At 38.7% G+C, this 14,799-nt stretch overlaps 1 protein-coding gene across 2 annotated transcripts; it reads left to right on the top strand.

Annotated features, from left to right (window-relative positions):
- The first annotated feature begins 8,456 nt into the window (after positions 1–8,456).
- LOC124136078 lies at positions 8,457–13,641 on the top strand. Of its 2 annotated transcripts, none has more exons than XM_046501861.2 (5): positions 8,457–8,595; positions 11,448–11,632; positions 12,738–12,857; positions 13,017–13,082; positions 13,518–13,641. In XM_046501861.2, exons 2-5 carry the CDS (start codon positions 11,467–11,469, stop codon positions 13,580–13,582), a joined length of 417 nt encoding a protein of 138 aa, XP_046357817.1. In that variant the 5' UTR covers positions 8,457–8,595; positions 11,448–11,466; the 3' UTR covers positions 13,583–13,641. The 2 variants fall into 2 exon arrangements, with proteins under 2 accessions (XP_046357817.1, XP_046357818.1); XM_046501862.2 differs by lacking the exon at positions 8,457–8,595 and adding an exon at positions 11,093–11,104.
- The last annotated feature ends 1,158 nt before the right edge of the window (positions 13,642–14,799 follow it).

Here is a 14,799-nt window from a genome sequence, read left to right on the forward strand (position 1 = left end):
AATTGTATTAATGTGTTGTAAGTAGTGTATTGTAAATGATGCATTCTAAGTAGTGTATTGTAAATTAGGTATTGTAAGTAGTGTATTGTAAATGATGTATTGTAAGTAATGTATTGTAAATAATGTATTAAAATTATTGAATTGTTTTAATGTGTTGTAAGTAGTGTATTGTAAATGATGTATTATAAGTAGTGTATTGTAAATGATGTATTGTAGGTAGTGTATTGTAAATGATGCATTGTAAGTAGTGTATTGTAAATGATGTATTGTAATTAATGTATTGTAAGTAGTGTATTGTAAGTAATGTATTGTAAATAATGTATTAAAATAAGTGAATTGTATTAATGTGTTGTAAGTAGGGTATTGTAAATGATGTATTGTAAGCAGTGTATTGTAAATGATGTATTGTAAGTAGTGTATTGTAAATGATGCATTGTAAGTAGTGTACTGTAAATGATGTATTGTAAGTAGTGTATTATAAATGATGCTTTGTAAGTAGTGTATTGTAAATGATGCATTGTAAGTAGTGTATTGTAAATAATGTATTAAAATTATTGAATTGTATTAATGTGTTGTAAGTAGTGTACTGTAAATGATGCATTGTAAGTAGTGTATTGTAAATGATGCAATGTAAGTAGTGTATTGTAAATGATGCATTGTAAGTAGTGTATTGTAAATGATGTATTGTAAGTAGTGTATTGTCAATGATGCATTGTAAGTAGTGTATTGTAAATGATGCATTGTAAGTAGTGTATTGTCAATGATGCATTGTAAGTAGTGTATTGTAAGTAGTGTGTTGTAAGTAGTGTGTTGTAAATGATGTATTGTAAGTAGTGTATTATAAAAGATGTATTGTAAGCAGTGTATTGTAAATAATGTATTTAAAGTAGTGTATTGTAAGTAATGTATTGTAAGTAATGTATTGTAAGGAATGTATTGTAAATAATGTATTGTAATCTGAGCATGAGGTGTAGGACGCTCTTTTCATTTTTGGTAGAAATAGCATGCTTGATTGTATCTGCTGGAACATCGCTCGACATGAAGGGAAGGTTAACTATTGAAGTCATCCCTCGTGTCATACAGTCTTGTGGAAAGTGTTTTGTCACTCTGAATCAGAGGAAGGGAATTTGGTATTTGATGGTTATTGAACGATATCAGATGATCGATGCCTCAAATGTGCAACTGCCCCCACCTATTTGAAAGCTGTACTAAAGCCTTAAATGTTTTAACCTTGATCGAAGGTATACGGCTCGACATAAAGGGAAAGGGACTGTTGGAAAAATCCCATCTTGTGATACATTCTTGTGAAGAACGTTTTGTCACTCTCAATCTTTATGCACAGCTAAATAATTATTGTACTCTGTTAACGTGAAGCGACGTTCAGAGCTACTTCTTGCTCCTTTATCAGAAGTTGTTATCCACATAAAGTATCATGTATTCATGTTCTTTCAACTTCCAAATGCCTATCAATGTGTTTTATCGAAACTACGTCCTCGAGCAAAAAGAGGAAGGGAGATAACTTTGCATTGCAAAAGTAAGTTAACAATCCGTCAAAGGAGCAAAGCTTGGAACAATTGTCAGTAGAAGGAGTGTGAGAGAGTGAGTTGGGTTTAACAACGCTTTTAACAGTATTACAGTTAAATCGCGGCGTGTCAGGCCTCAGACGTTTACCATTTCGGTACTGACAAACCTAGAAACATAATCGGCGCGAACCGGGATTCGAACCCATGATCATAGGTTTCTGGCGTGCCCAAGGGACGAAACTCTGCACAGCGACTCGCAGCGCCTTAGACGACTGGCCCCCCTGTGCCTCCCGTCAGTAAAAGGAAGCTTGATTCAATGATCTAATACCCACGATGTGTGTCTGCCAATGCCCTTTTTCAGAAACGCGTTTCATGTACCTAATATATTGTATTGTTGATTATACATATGCCATGTGAAATTCACGACCTCATCGATCACATCAATCAGGATGTACTGGTGATTATAGGAGCACACACCTACAAAGTTCACCCAGTAAGAAAAAACACACACAATGTAACAGGTGTCACTCGTACAATCACAACACAAACACGCAGACACCAGGCCAGAGAGCGCACATGGGCTCAATACTGCGTTTATTGTGATTCCGAAGGCCACACAGCCACAGAAAACACCTGCCCCATACATCCTATCAAAACAACCATCACCCACACTAAAGTTACAATTGTTAGCATTTATCATACTAAAATTAAACCCTTAAGATTCAGAAACATTAACCAAATTCATAATCCCAAACACAATCTTCAGAGGAGACCTCAATGCACACCACACACTGTGGGGAATCAGATTACCTAGGTTAATATGGCAAGGTAATAATAGACTGGATGGATACAGACAACCATATCTGTTTACATATTGATCAACCCTCCAGCTTTCCCTACAGCCAACTCCAAAATCCAACAGAAGTGGACCTTTCAATAACTTGAACCAATCAATCTAAAAAACTCTCGACGTCTTCCTAATACATCCAATCAGTCCCAACACCTAGCGAAGAAAATTACAACTTAAGAAAAGCTAATAGGCAACTGTTCGCCAAATAATGCAATAAACTTGACACAACCAGTATAAACAATCTAAACAATGTTTTGTTTGTTTTCAGCTATATGACGGCGGTCTGTAAAATAATCGAGTCTGGACCAGACAATCCACGCAATTGGGATCGATGACATGCATCAACCAAGTCAGCGACCCTGACCACCCAATCCCTTTAGTCGCCTCTTATCTAAACAATGACACCTTCAACACAAACTTAGCTAACACAACACACGACACAGCATCCAAATGCATTCCGTTAACAAAAACAAACCCAGCACAGAAATAATTAATTCAAGAAAACAGAGAAATACCCTTAATCAATCTAAAAGAGACCGAGAAAAAAACGCCCAGTAGCTAAAAAACTAAGAAATAACCCTAAAGTACACATAAAGACAGCCAAAAAGAAACATTTGGAAACTTTTACCAGTACTTTAAAAATTTGCAAGGAAAATATCAAAATTGTGTGGGAAAATTCTAAAACCAGTTTCTCCCCTAGCATTCCGAACCAATCCACAAATAAAGATAAAGCAAATGTCATTGCTTCCCTTTTTATGGCCACTAGTAGCTCATTCATAGCTTTCGGCCACGGGAGCCGTGCCAATTTACACTTGTCAGAGGGGTACTCAAAGTACGAGATCTAGACTACCAGTTGTCGGACTTTCATTTTTGTGGAAGCCTCGGTGGCTTAGTGGGTTAGATTGCTGACTTTGTGTGCTGGCGATTAGGTGCCTCACTCTGGCAAGTGTTGGTTCGAATCCCGGACGGGTCTCAACCCAAAAAAGTACGAGAATCTGTACTTTACTAAAAAAGTGTTATCCCAAATATAACATTTGTTACATATGACCACTTTCTAAATAGCATTGTGTATTCATAGCTTCGGCTATGGGAGCCGTGCCAATGGGCGGGACTCAACCCAAGTACGAGAATCTGTACTTTACTAAGAAAGTGTTATCCGAAATATAACATTTGTTACATGGTCAATTCCTGTCAACATGACATAAATCTTATGAGATCCATCAGCGGCACTGACAGGGACGTTAACAAACAAGCCAAACACAACATTTATAAAACCCTTATAAAGCAAAACTGGACTACGCCGCTCCTGTCCTCCTTTATCCGGTAATAACTCCAATAAACTAAATTCAATTCAGTATAAAGCCCTAAACATAGCCCTGGGGACAAGGAATGGTACGTCCCTAGATGTAATTTTACTACTATCAGGCATACCACCAGTCCCCCTTAGGCGTGATCAAATTAGCCTCAACTACTCCGCTGGGGCACATCAAAACCAAACATATAAATTAATCAGTTACAAATACCCCAACACAAGACCAGCCACACTCAAACAGTTCAAAAACAACCCCAAACCAAAGTATAAAAAAACAATAATTTCTTAATAATTTCTGAGGCTCGATACAACAAATAGAAATACTAAAAATCACGCCCAGACATTATCAATACCATTATGCATCTAACCACTAAAATAAAAACATAACAATACTATGGATACCTGGCCACACAAACACACCTGGGAAAAACCATGCGGATTTGGCAGCCAAACTTGCAACCACAACTCCTCCATACACGCACACAAACTCTACCATACACTTCCCTACAACATAAAAACAATATAACGCTCCTCTTTAATCCTACAAACTCCCCGGCAATCTTCCCAGCCATCTCAAACTCCATAAAAACCAGTAATTTCCACCAACAAAATTAGAACTGTCCCAAAAAAACACTCTTCATAAACAATCCTCATCAAATACAACTTTCTACAATTTGGATCGGGGTCGTCCCGTGAAGATCCGGGGTAGAATACATCTTCAGCAACCCATGCTTGAAGTAAAGGGCGACTATGCTTGTCGTAAGAGGCGACTAACGAGATCGGGTGGTCAGGCTCGCTGACTTGGTTGATGCATGTCATCGTACAGATGCTAATGATATCAATCACTGGATTGTCTGGTCTATTCTTTTACAGACCGCCGTCATATAGCTGGAATATTGCTGAGTGCGGCGTTAAACAACAAACAAACAATAGGATCGGGATCTAAATTCTAAATTGTCTTCTACGACGTCCGCGCGCAAAATTCCAGCTTAACCATCCACGGTAGATCATTAAGCTCTTTCATCGTGCTCTCTCGCCAAGGCCAAGGTCAACACACGCTCTCACAACCACAACACGACAACCACATTACTACACTCTCTCTTATTTGTTATTTCAGCCTCTCTTTCCCGTACACCACACCCGGTAACTACTCTCTCTTCAAACGGCTACTTTACAATTTTTATTTCATCAAACTAACTCCCCTAATAAATAGTTTTTGGGTCAGGTGCGTTTATCCTATTCTAAATTAAACCCCGCCTGACCCCGCCTGGGAAATTGACACAAAATCAGGATCGGTCGTTAAACCCCCAAACCAGTAGTAGTATACACATCATATGTGAGATTCTCATTGATCACATCTATTACGATGTACTGGTGATTATAGACATAGACCATGTGAGATTCACGACCCCATTGATCACATCTATTACGATGTACTGGTGATTATAGACATAGAACATGTGAGATTCACGACCCCATTGATCACATCTACTACGATGTACTGGTGATTATAGACATAGACCATGTGAGATTCACGACCCCATTGATCACATCTATTACGATGTACTGGTGATTATAGACATAGAACAGGTGAGATTCACGACCTCTTTGATCACATCTATTACGATGTACTGGTGATTATAGACATAGAACAGGTGAGATTCACGACCCCATTGATCAAATCTTTTACGATGTACTGGTGATTATAGACATAGAACGTGAGATTCACGACCTCATTGATCACATCTATTACGATGTACTGGTGATTATAGACATAGAACAGGTGAGATTCACGACCTCATTGATCATATCTATTACGATGTACTGGTGATTATAGACAAAGAAAATGTGAGATTCACGACCTCATTGATCACATTGATTTCGATGTACTGGTGATTATAGAAATAGAACATGTGAGATTCACGACCTCATTGATCACATCTATTATGAAGTACTGGTGATTTTAGACATAGAACATGTGAGATTCACGACCTCATTGATCACATCTATTATGAAGTACTGGTGATTTTAGACATAGAAAATGTGAGATTCTAATCGAACATATCTATTACGATGTACTGGTGATTATAGACATAGAACATGTGAGATTCACGACCTCGTTGATTTTATCTATTACGATGTACTGGTGATTATAGACATAGAACAGGTGAGATTCACGACCTCATTGATCACATTGATTTCGATGTACTGGTGATTATAGACATAGAACATGTGAGATTCACGACCTCATTGATCACATCTACTACGATGTACTGGTGATTATAGACATAGAACATGTGAGATTCACGACCTCATTGATCACATCTACTACGATGTACTGGTGATTATAGACATAGAACATGTGAGATTCACGACCTCGTTGATCACATCTACTACGATGTACTGGTGATTATAGACATAGAACATGTGAGATTCACGACCTCATTGATCACATCTATTACGATGTACTGGTGATTATAGACATAGAACATGTGAGATTCACGACCTCGTTGATCACATCTACTACGATGTACTGGTGATTATAGACATAGAACATGTGAGATTCACGACCTCATTGATCACATTGATTTCGATGTACTGGTGACTGCTCTTTGAAAACAATGACAACTGTTTCTGGAAGCCATGGTTTTGAAAACATATAACTTTGTTTGTTTTTATAATATGTTTTATATTACATAGATATTTAAACTGACATGTGCCATATTCTCCTTTCTGATCCTGAAGGTACCGCATACAAATAACATTTTTGTTTACCTTCTTGGTGACACATGTACGCTTTATGACAGTAGGTGGGTATGCTACAACATTTCTTTGCGCCATGTTGATCCTCTGGATCAAAGTTGTCTTGTGTCGGTGTTGTGGCGTCAATGTCATTCCACAAACGTGTGCTGTCAGAAGCTTTTATCCCAATTTTGCACGTCCATTTCGTTCTACGAGTGCAATTTTTTCATCAAATTTACACTTAATCATGCTTTATTTCATCGAATACATTTGGTTGAATTGGTGCGACTTATTTCACCACGATTTTATGTCTATGTTTAACTTCATTTAGTAATTAGACAAGAAACGTCTTGTTGTACTATGTTTTGGACGTCAGTATATTACAATGAATGACCGCTAAATATCCCCAGGCTTTTGCAGCACCCCATGGCTCGATACACATAGGCTAATTAGAGATACATATGTTGCATTTGGTACGATGTAGGTAATTCTCTTTACCGACGACAATATCCAGATGAATCAATAAATATAAACAAAAGTATTCAGATAATGCAGTATCAGTAGTGTTGGTTAAATGTTTCCTTTTTTGTTGAACTTGTGTGGGGATTTAAGTGGATAAAGTGGTTTTGTATATTTTTGCATGAAGTATGAAATGACAAAGTATACCAATGAGTAGATGGAATCACAGCTGGTATTTTTACCAAAATGGCTCATTCCTAGTGTACCTGGCGTAGAAGTTGATGAAGGGAAGTGGTAGAGTCACTCTAACACTCTTATCGCTGGAGAAGCACAAGCGGTAGTAGTCGGGAGCTTTTCAAAAGTGGCAGTAAGTTAGGTCTACTTTAACGAGCAAGTTAAAACCATCCCCGAACTTCACAAATAACACCTGTCTGTGTGATTGCCAATGTCGCAGGCTTTCAAGCGTGAGCTTTCACAAACATCAGCTCAGCTCGCTGCTCTATATGTGAACTACATGTACAATGGAAGCGAGTCCTATATCACAACACAGAAATAAAAGCTTCCATTATTTCACTTTAAGAACGCATACTGTCATTCATATAGAAGGCTGTGGTTTCCAAAACACCTTCAGGTTGTGAGACTTTATACTTTTGTCAAGAAATACAGATGGACGGCGGATAAATCAGGAATAAAAATACTTGTTTGCTATCGGCGGGAGGGCAAGCTGCATTTGGAAAGAGATGAGAAACACAATAATAAGGATGGCCTCGGGATAATGGAGTCTGGGAGAGACAAACCAGTGATTAAAACTAAGGGCAACGTCACACGGGGTTGGTGGGATGATACGCTGCCAACCGAGCCTGACCAAAATAGGTTGACAGATTAAAGCTGACACGAACATACATTTGTAGTGTGCTTTATAAATTAACCAAACACATCTTAACAAAACGGTTAAAGTATCACATTCATTTTATATTAAAAAATGACGAAAGCCTAATAGTGCCACTTTGGTACCATACTTTTATTTTTACTCGTTATGTAACTTATTTGTTTCGAAATATGCATTTTGTCGATATTTCGATTATTTTATCATTAATTCAAGTTTATTTTAAAAATTTGAAATTTCGTTGTTTCTCGATTCTTCAGTTATTTAATTATTTTGATTATCTTATCGTAATCTCAAGTTTTTTTTTTTTTAAAGTACGGTCGTGTTCTCGTATTTTTTCTAGTACTTGGGCATGTAACGTTTCTGATTTTGATTTTTATTATTATTAAAAGAACGACAGGAGGCACTCACGTTCAGCTGTTGCTATGGATTGCCCCAAGCAGAGTGTAAACAGTGTCAAAATAGTCACGCGAACAGGATGGGCCAATTCATGCCTTGCTATCTCGTGTTTAGTCATCTCGTTTTGAACGTGTTAAAACATCATTTCCAATCATGAAAACGATTACACAAAAAAACCATGTTACACTTGTACCATGAGCAGAGCACTACATCAAAACCTGGCACTGGGCTCCAAGTCCCCCAGCTGTTACAAGTCACGACACACAACGAATCCACCAATCACATGGCGTTCTGCTGAGATATTATCTTGTTGTTTTGGAGTGTGTTTTCCTGTTTCTTTTCACAAGTTCAGCATGTAAATCTGTATAAATATGAGCAGTATATACATCCATTCTACAGAAACTGCTTCAGCTGTCTGTTTTGGGTGAGTAACGTTTAGGTTCTATTGGTTTCATTAAATACCTTGATGTAGGAAAGATCCGGTTTAGAACAGGTCTTCAGCAACCCATGCTTGCCGTAATAGGCAGCTATGCTTGTCGTAAGAGGCGACTAACGGGATCGGGTGGTCAGGCTCGCTGACTCGGTTGATGCATGTCATCGTATCTATATTGCGTAGATCCTTTGTCACGATGCCAATCACTGGATTGTCTGGTCCAGACTCGATTATTTCCAAACCGCCCTGATATAGCTGGAATATTGCTGAGTGTGGCGTTAAACAACGAACATTAATGGGATGAAAAGTGTAACATTATGGGAGAGTGTGCCGCAATCTGATTGGCTGAAAAACTTTGTAAACTGGGATGAGACTCTCAGAAGAAGTCTTGACGTTTTACTGCATTGATTTTCTTCAATGACAGCAGGGTATTTTTCATTCCCAATACCACATTTGAATAAACGACATTCGGTATGAATATTGAGTGAGTGAGTGAGGGATTATGGTTTACGTCGCTTTTAGCAATATTCCATCGATATCACGTCGGGAGACCCCAGAAATGAGCTTCATACATTGTACCCCCATATGGGGAGCGAACTTCATGGTATTGTATACGGTCATCCGTGAATACAAACGGCCAGTGAAAACGTTCACTATTATTTCTCTTACATATTGATATCATGTACGCATGAAGAAAATAATTTTAGAAATTTAATTTCCTACAATTTAGTACAATTTAAAGTTTGAAGGTCTTTTCTGACGCTTCTCAGTGGAGGCTTTTGAAGAAGGGTAGCGCTTCGTCTAAAATAGAGACCAATTAAAAATAACATAACATAGTGTATGTCTAATATTTCGAAGGCGTTCACAGCCATCGTCTCATTCGCCTGTACCGGCTCCTATATTGGGATATTAGAGACGGGGCCCAGCTTACATAATCCCTTGCCACAGGCCAGCGCCTGTCTACAAGTCTACAAATTTTCATAAACAAACGTCAAAGCACTCCAGAGTGACGCCATAGCATTACAGTATGACGTCAGAGCATTACAGAGTGACGTCAGAGCATCTAGGTAGACATGTTAATGAACAGCTTTGAGAGTACAAAGAGAACGAGAGTACAACAGATCATTATTGATTTCTGTATTATACCTGACGTTTAAGATGTATTTCCTTTATTTGTGGGTCGTCGATGCGCTGATATTTTAATGTTTATAACCACTGGCGTCTACTATTTAGAAAATAAACATTTTGTTTTCAATGTGTTTAGCGCGGCTACTTTGTTTGTAAACGTGAAGTAGGTACCCCTAAAGAAATTAATTGGGCCTTTACACCACTAGTTATCACTTGAGTGAAATTTGAAGCTTACATCTAGTCTATTTCTATCGTGTTTTCTGCATGTATTGTTAGTAATTTGACACACATACATGGGATATTATATCAACGTGTATCCTGCATTTTGAAACCTACACATGTAATCATTACTGCAAAATGACTACCGACAATGATTGAAAACGAACTTCAGAGGTGATTATCGTGATTTGAAACCTCTGATTTCGACTCATGTTTACCATCGTCATGGAATACTTGGGTAGTTGGGTACTAATTCTTTTTTATCAGGGGGCACGGTTGGTTCAGTCGTCTCAGGCGCTGCAGAGTTGCGTCCCTTGGGCACGCCTGAAACCTATGATCGTGGGGTCGAATCCCGATTCGCCACAATTCTGTAATCGTGGGTTTCACTAAAGTGATAAACTTCTGAGACCTGCATCACTTTGGGTTTTCCTCCCACATGAAGGTGTCAGGCCGTGATATAACTAGACTATAGTTCAAAGCGGAATAAAAACCACGCACACTCTGTCTTATAGATACAGCAGTTCATGTTATAAAGTAGTAAGTGATACCTACCCAAATTAATAAAATGTTATAACAAAATTGGTATTAGTCATGTTTCAAAGACCCAAATGATTTCAAACGTTATTTATCTAAATATGATATATTATCCTTCTTGCCTTAAGGCATAGGAAAAAAAACGACTGTCAGTAGTATGTTTCATTGGTAAATGCACTGATATTTTGATAATATGCAGAGTATTATAACTGGTTTGGTTTGGTTTATTTGTTGTTTAACGCCGCACTCAGCAATATTACAGCTATTTGACGGCGGTCTGTAAATAATCGATTCTGGACCAGACAATCAAGTGATAGACATCATGAGCATCGATCTACGCAATTGGGATACGATGACATGGATCAACCATGTCAGTGAGCCTCACCACCCGATCTCGTTTGTCGCCTCTTACGACAAGCATAGTCGCCTTTTACGGCAAGCATTGGAGGATGCTGAAGACTTAGTCTACCCCGGATCTTCACGGGTCGAATATTATAATTAGATATTAGTAGATAATATAAGTTCGTCAGGATGAAGACAGTGAGCCCTTCTGAAAACTAATCCTAAATTAACCTCTTGAGTGGTATCACCAAAGATCTTGGGTTTTTGTATGTTTTGGGTTGCTTTGGCGATTTGAATAATGATTTGAACCCCACATTACAGAAATTTCTTTATAATGTTGTTCATTAAGAAAAGTGATCAATTTGCGATCACTTCAAATATATATTTTATAAACAGATGGACATCAACAATGTTTCACCTACACTTTTTACAAACTTCAAGTGGCATTCCGGGTCAGGTGGTGATTTATGACAGTTACCGGTGTGTTGGAGATACAGATATTTAAAACATGATTCATTATCCTTTCCTTCAGCCATTTGCAAAACACAACAGATTGCGAGTAGTTTGTTCCACTGGTGATGGCATTGGTAATATGGAGAATTATTCTTAATGTCACGCAGATAGTATCAGTTCGTCAGGATGCGTCTGTTCCTCGTCCTCCTGCTCGTGGCCCTGGTGGTGCTCCCGGAGTCGGACGCCTGGAGAAGGTGGAGGATCCGGATCCGGGGTCGTCGAATTCTTCGAGCCGCTGGACGGCTTTACGGTTTTTACAATCGATACCGACACTTCATCAAGCCAATTTTCGGTAAGAGCAGGACTAAACGTTCCGATATGTGTCAGGCTTTCATTCAGATTTAGTGGTAATGGAAACTGTAACAAATATGAAAAGCACTATTGTCTTATTCCGCTGAATGCAAGTCACGTGTCAACTTCCAAGATATTCTTTTGCCTATATACGTTTGTTTTAAAAGACAATCTCAAATAACATTATCTACATATTCAGACAAGTTGACGAAAAATCTGTTTAAATTGTATCATCTTTATTTCTGTGGCCAGGAGTTTTCACACACATGAAGGTTTTCTTTTACCCTGGCAGCACAGTGGGAAGGAAATGCTCGGATACACGACAGGCTAGGGAATATTTAGCAATGCTGCATATTAAGTTAAGGGTTTATTATCCCCGCTTCGATGATATACAACTTAACATTTGACAGGGATATTGTGAGTGCCCTGGTGGGGGATTGTGTATTTTTGCTTTTGCTTGAAATGAAAGTTTAACGGGTGTCAGTTTCATGCAAATCCCATCCTATTCTAACGCCAACGTATCCAAAGATGTATCCCCACATTTTGACAACTGATAATATCCATATTAAATACTTAGTACTATTTTGAACCATTTAGTGAAAGAAGGTAATTATTTCAAATGAAAATCTGTCGTCAAATGGCAGTGTAAAACTGTCAAATACAACTAGAGCCACTCCTGGCGTTTGTGAATAACACACATATAATAATATCTAGATTTAAAAAAAAGTTAAGATTCCAGTAATGCAGTGACAGTAAATGTGACGTCATCGGGCTAGTTATACTGTTTCGTTACGATGTTTTGACTTGAGTGAGTTTCGAACACTACTTCAGCCATGTAACGGCTTGTCAGATATGTGTGGGAGGGAAGCCTGTTGTTTAAGTTTACCACTTTATTAAAAACACAGTCAGCGGATCATGCCACGATTAAGGGACGCTAGAGTACCGTGTGATCTTTGTTTGATCAACTATTTCAAGAATGAAGGAATGATGGACACGTTAGATCAAAGTATACAATGTGTAGCTGTTTGTTCGATGATTTCAATATAACACGAGACGACAGGTGAGCTTTTTGTTTAATGGACATTCTTTGTTTACAACGTCCTTAGGCAAGCGGAATGTTGACGACATTGACAAGAACAAGGATGGCAACATTGACCAATCAGAAGCTGAGCAACTGATGGAAAGACAGGCAGCCGAGGATCTACTTTCACTTGCTGATGAAAATGGTGAAACAAATACTTACTTTTCACTTCATAATATTTTAAAGCAATATTTTCATGTTTCATTAAAGGTCTAGTAATACCAAGAAACTACATGTTACCGACATTTATTGTTTAAATGCTTTTCACGTCATGGATTTTGACAAATCACTTCGACCATTTCAGGTGATTCGAACGTGAGTGTGGAAGAGTTCTCGAGAAGCATCCATGACTTCATGACCATTGATGCAGGTAATAGAAACTATGGTCTGATTCAAGTGAAGTAGTAACTTGAGGTTTAACGCCGAGTTGAGCAGTTTCCCAGTTATGTGAGTCCCAGTGGAGAAAAGCATGGTTCGTCATTTACACATTCGGTGAAATAAAAGTGACATACCCCTTCCCATATTGACAAGATATATTTGCCAAAAGCAGAGTCGATTGTACGTTTGTACGATTGTGTGTTTGAATCACTGACATATAGTGATAATACCAGGTGTTCGCGACAAGGTGAGTGGTTCAGGGATGGATCAAGGATAATAATCAGGACGAACCTGAAACCAGGAGAAGCGGATCCTGGTGCCTAAGACCTTTTGGCTCCCCGTGACACCTATTATTGATTGGATAGAACTTATTATTTTGTAACATAGAAACTGGATGTATTAATGGGTTTTAATTGTCTCCTTTCAGATCCGGCTTTGCAGAAGGAGCTCCGCGAGGCCCACGAGGATGCATTTGAAGATGACGCTGAGTAATCCTCCCGATCAACACGTTGATGAATTGATTTCAATAAATCATTCTAGCAAACGTATAATGTTTCTTGTGCTATTAATTGACTCTAAGGCCTATTAATTAACTATATGTCATCATCAGGATTGGGAGTTGCGTCTCTTAGCAGTGCCAGAATCCACTTATGGACGATCATTCTTTAACCGTAGCAAATTGGCAGGTGTACCCTTTGACGTCTTAAATAGAATTAATTTTTTGGGGTGTATTTGGTGCGTTATTCGGCCTCGGTATGGGAAACATTCAGTCACTCGACGAGCCTCCTAATGACGATTTGAGGGAGTCTTTTCATAACACTCTAGTGGCGCCTGGCCAAGTTAGTCAACGTTGTCGGCGGCCTATGACGTTGTCGCATAGCCCGTAGACGCCCCGTGGGTTGCAGACGCCGCATCGCTGGTGTGAAGTATTTTATTTTATTTATTACTTGCCGTTATAACTTTTTGTTCAAATTTTACTTTTGTGTACACAAAGGCAGACATCTACGCGATCCACATCTTATTCCAATTGAGTTTAACAGAATAATACTTCAAACACATTAAGAGTTGACACTTTTTAATTTAATACCTAATACGATACAACGGCCCACCTTTAGAATTCAGGAGTGCGGTCCACATAGCTGTCGTAGCGCTAAGATTATCGTAACACCCATACTTTAACATAGACTTACGACAGTCGCGCCGCAACGATCGCCTTGTTGAACAAGGCCCAGATGCACTTCAAAGTTTACAGTCACGTCACAATTAAATACCCAAAAATGTAATTTGTGGAATTTTGTTGCAAGATCCAACGGCGAAACTATGCCATGTGACGTAGCGATTTGATTTTGATGAGAATGCACGCAATGTCGTTGAATATGACGAGGGATGTTGGGAGTTTTTAATATTTGGTAATGCAGCTTGTTCCTACAGCACAGAAGCAGGTGCTTTGGTATTACATACTATATGTAGGTGTCATACAGCTGTCTGTTTATTAGACCGCCTCCGTGGTCTAGTGGTAGAGCGTCCGCCCGGAGAGCGGAAGGTCCGGGGTTCGATCCCCGGCCGCGTCATACCAAAAGACGTTAAAAGATGGTACTTGTTTTTACACAAACACACACTAGTACATGCACGTCGCTATATAAGTGCAATAATCTTGGACGCGACGTTAAACCCCATTTCACCTCACCTCAGTTTATTAAACGGGTGAT

The sequence above is a fragment of the Haliotis rufescens genome, unplaced genomic scaffold (genome assembly GCF_023055435.1).
Source record: "Haliotis rufescens isolate VD_foot unplaced genomic scaffold, xgHalRufe1.0.p SCAF_44, whole genome shotgun sequence".
Taxonomy (NCBI): Eukaryota; Metazoa; Mollusca; class Gastropoda; order Lepetellida; family Haliotidae; genus Haliotis; species Haliotis rufescens.

Excerpts from the sequence above, each read along its gene's own strand:
- LOC124136078 (XM_046501861.2), top strand. The coding sequence starts at position 11,467 with ATGCGTCTGTTCCTCGTCCTCCTGCTCGTGGCCCTGGTGGTGCTCCCG. Across the intron at positions 11,633-12,737 it reads CTTCATCAAGCCAATTTTCG|GCAAGCGGAATGTTGACGAC; the intron begins GTAAGAGCAGGA and ends CAACGTCCTTAG. Across the intron at positions 13,083-13,517 it reads CTTCATGACCATTGATGCAG|ATCCGGCTTTGCAGAAGGAG; the intron begins GTAATAGAAACT and ends GTCTCCTTTCAG.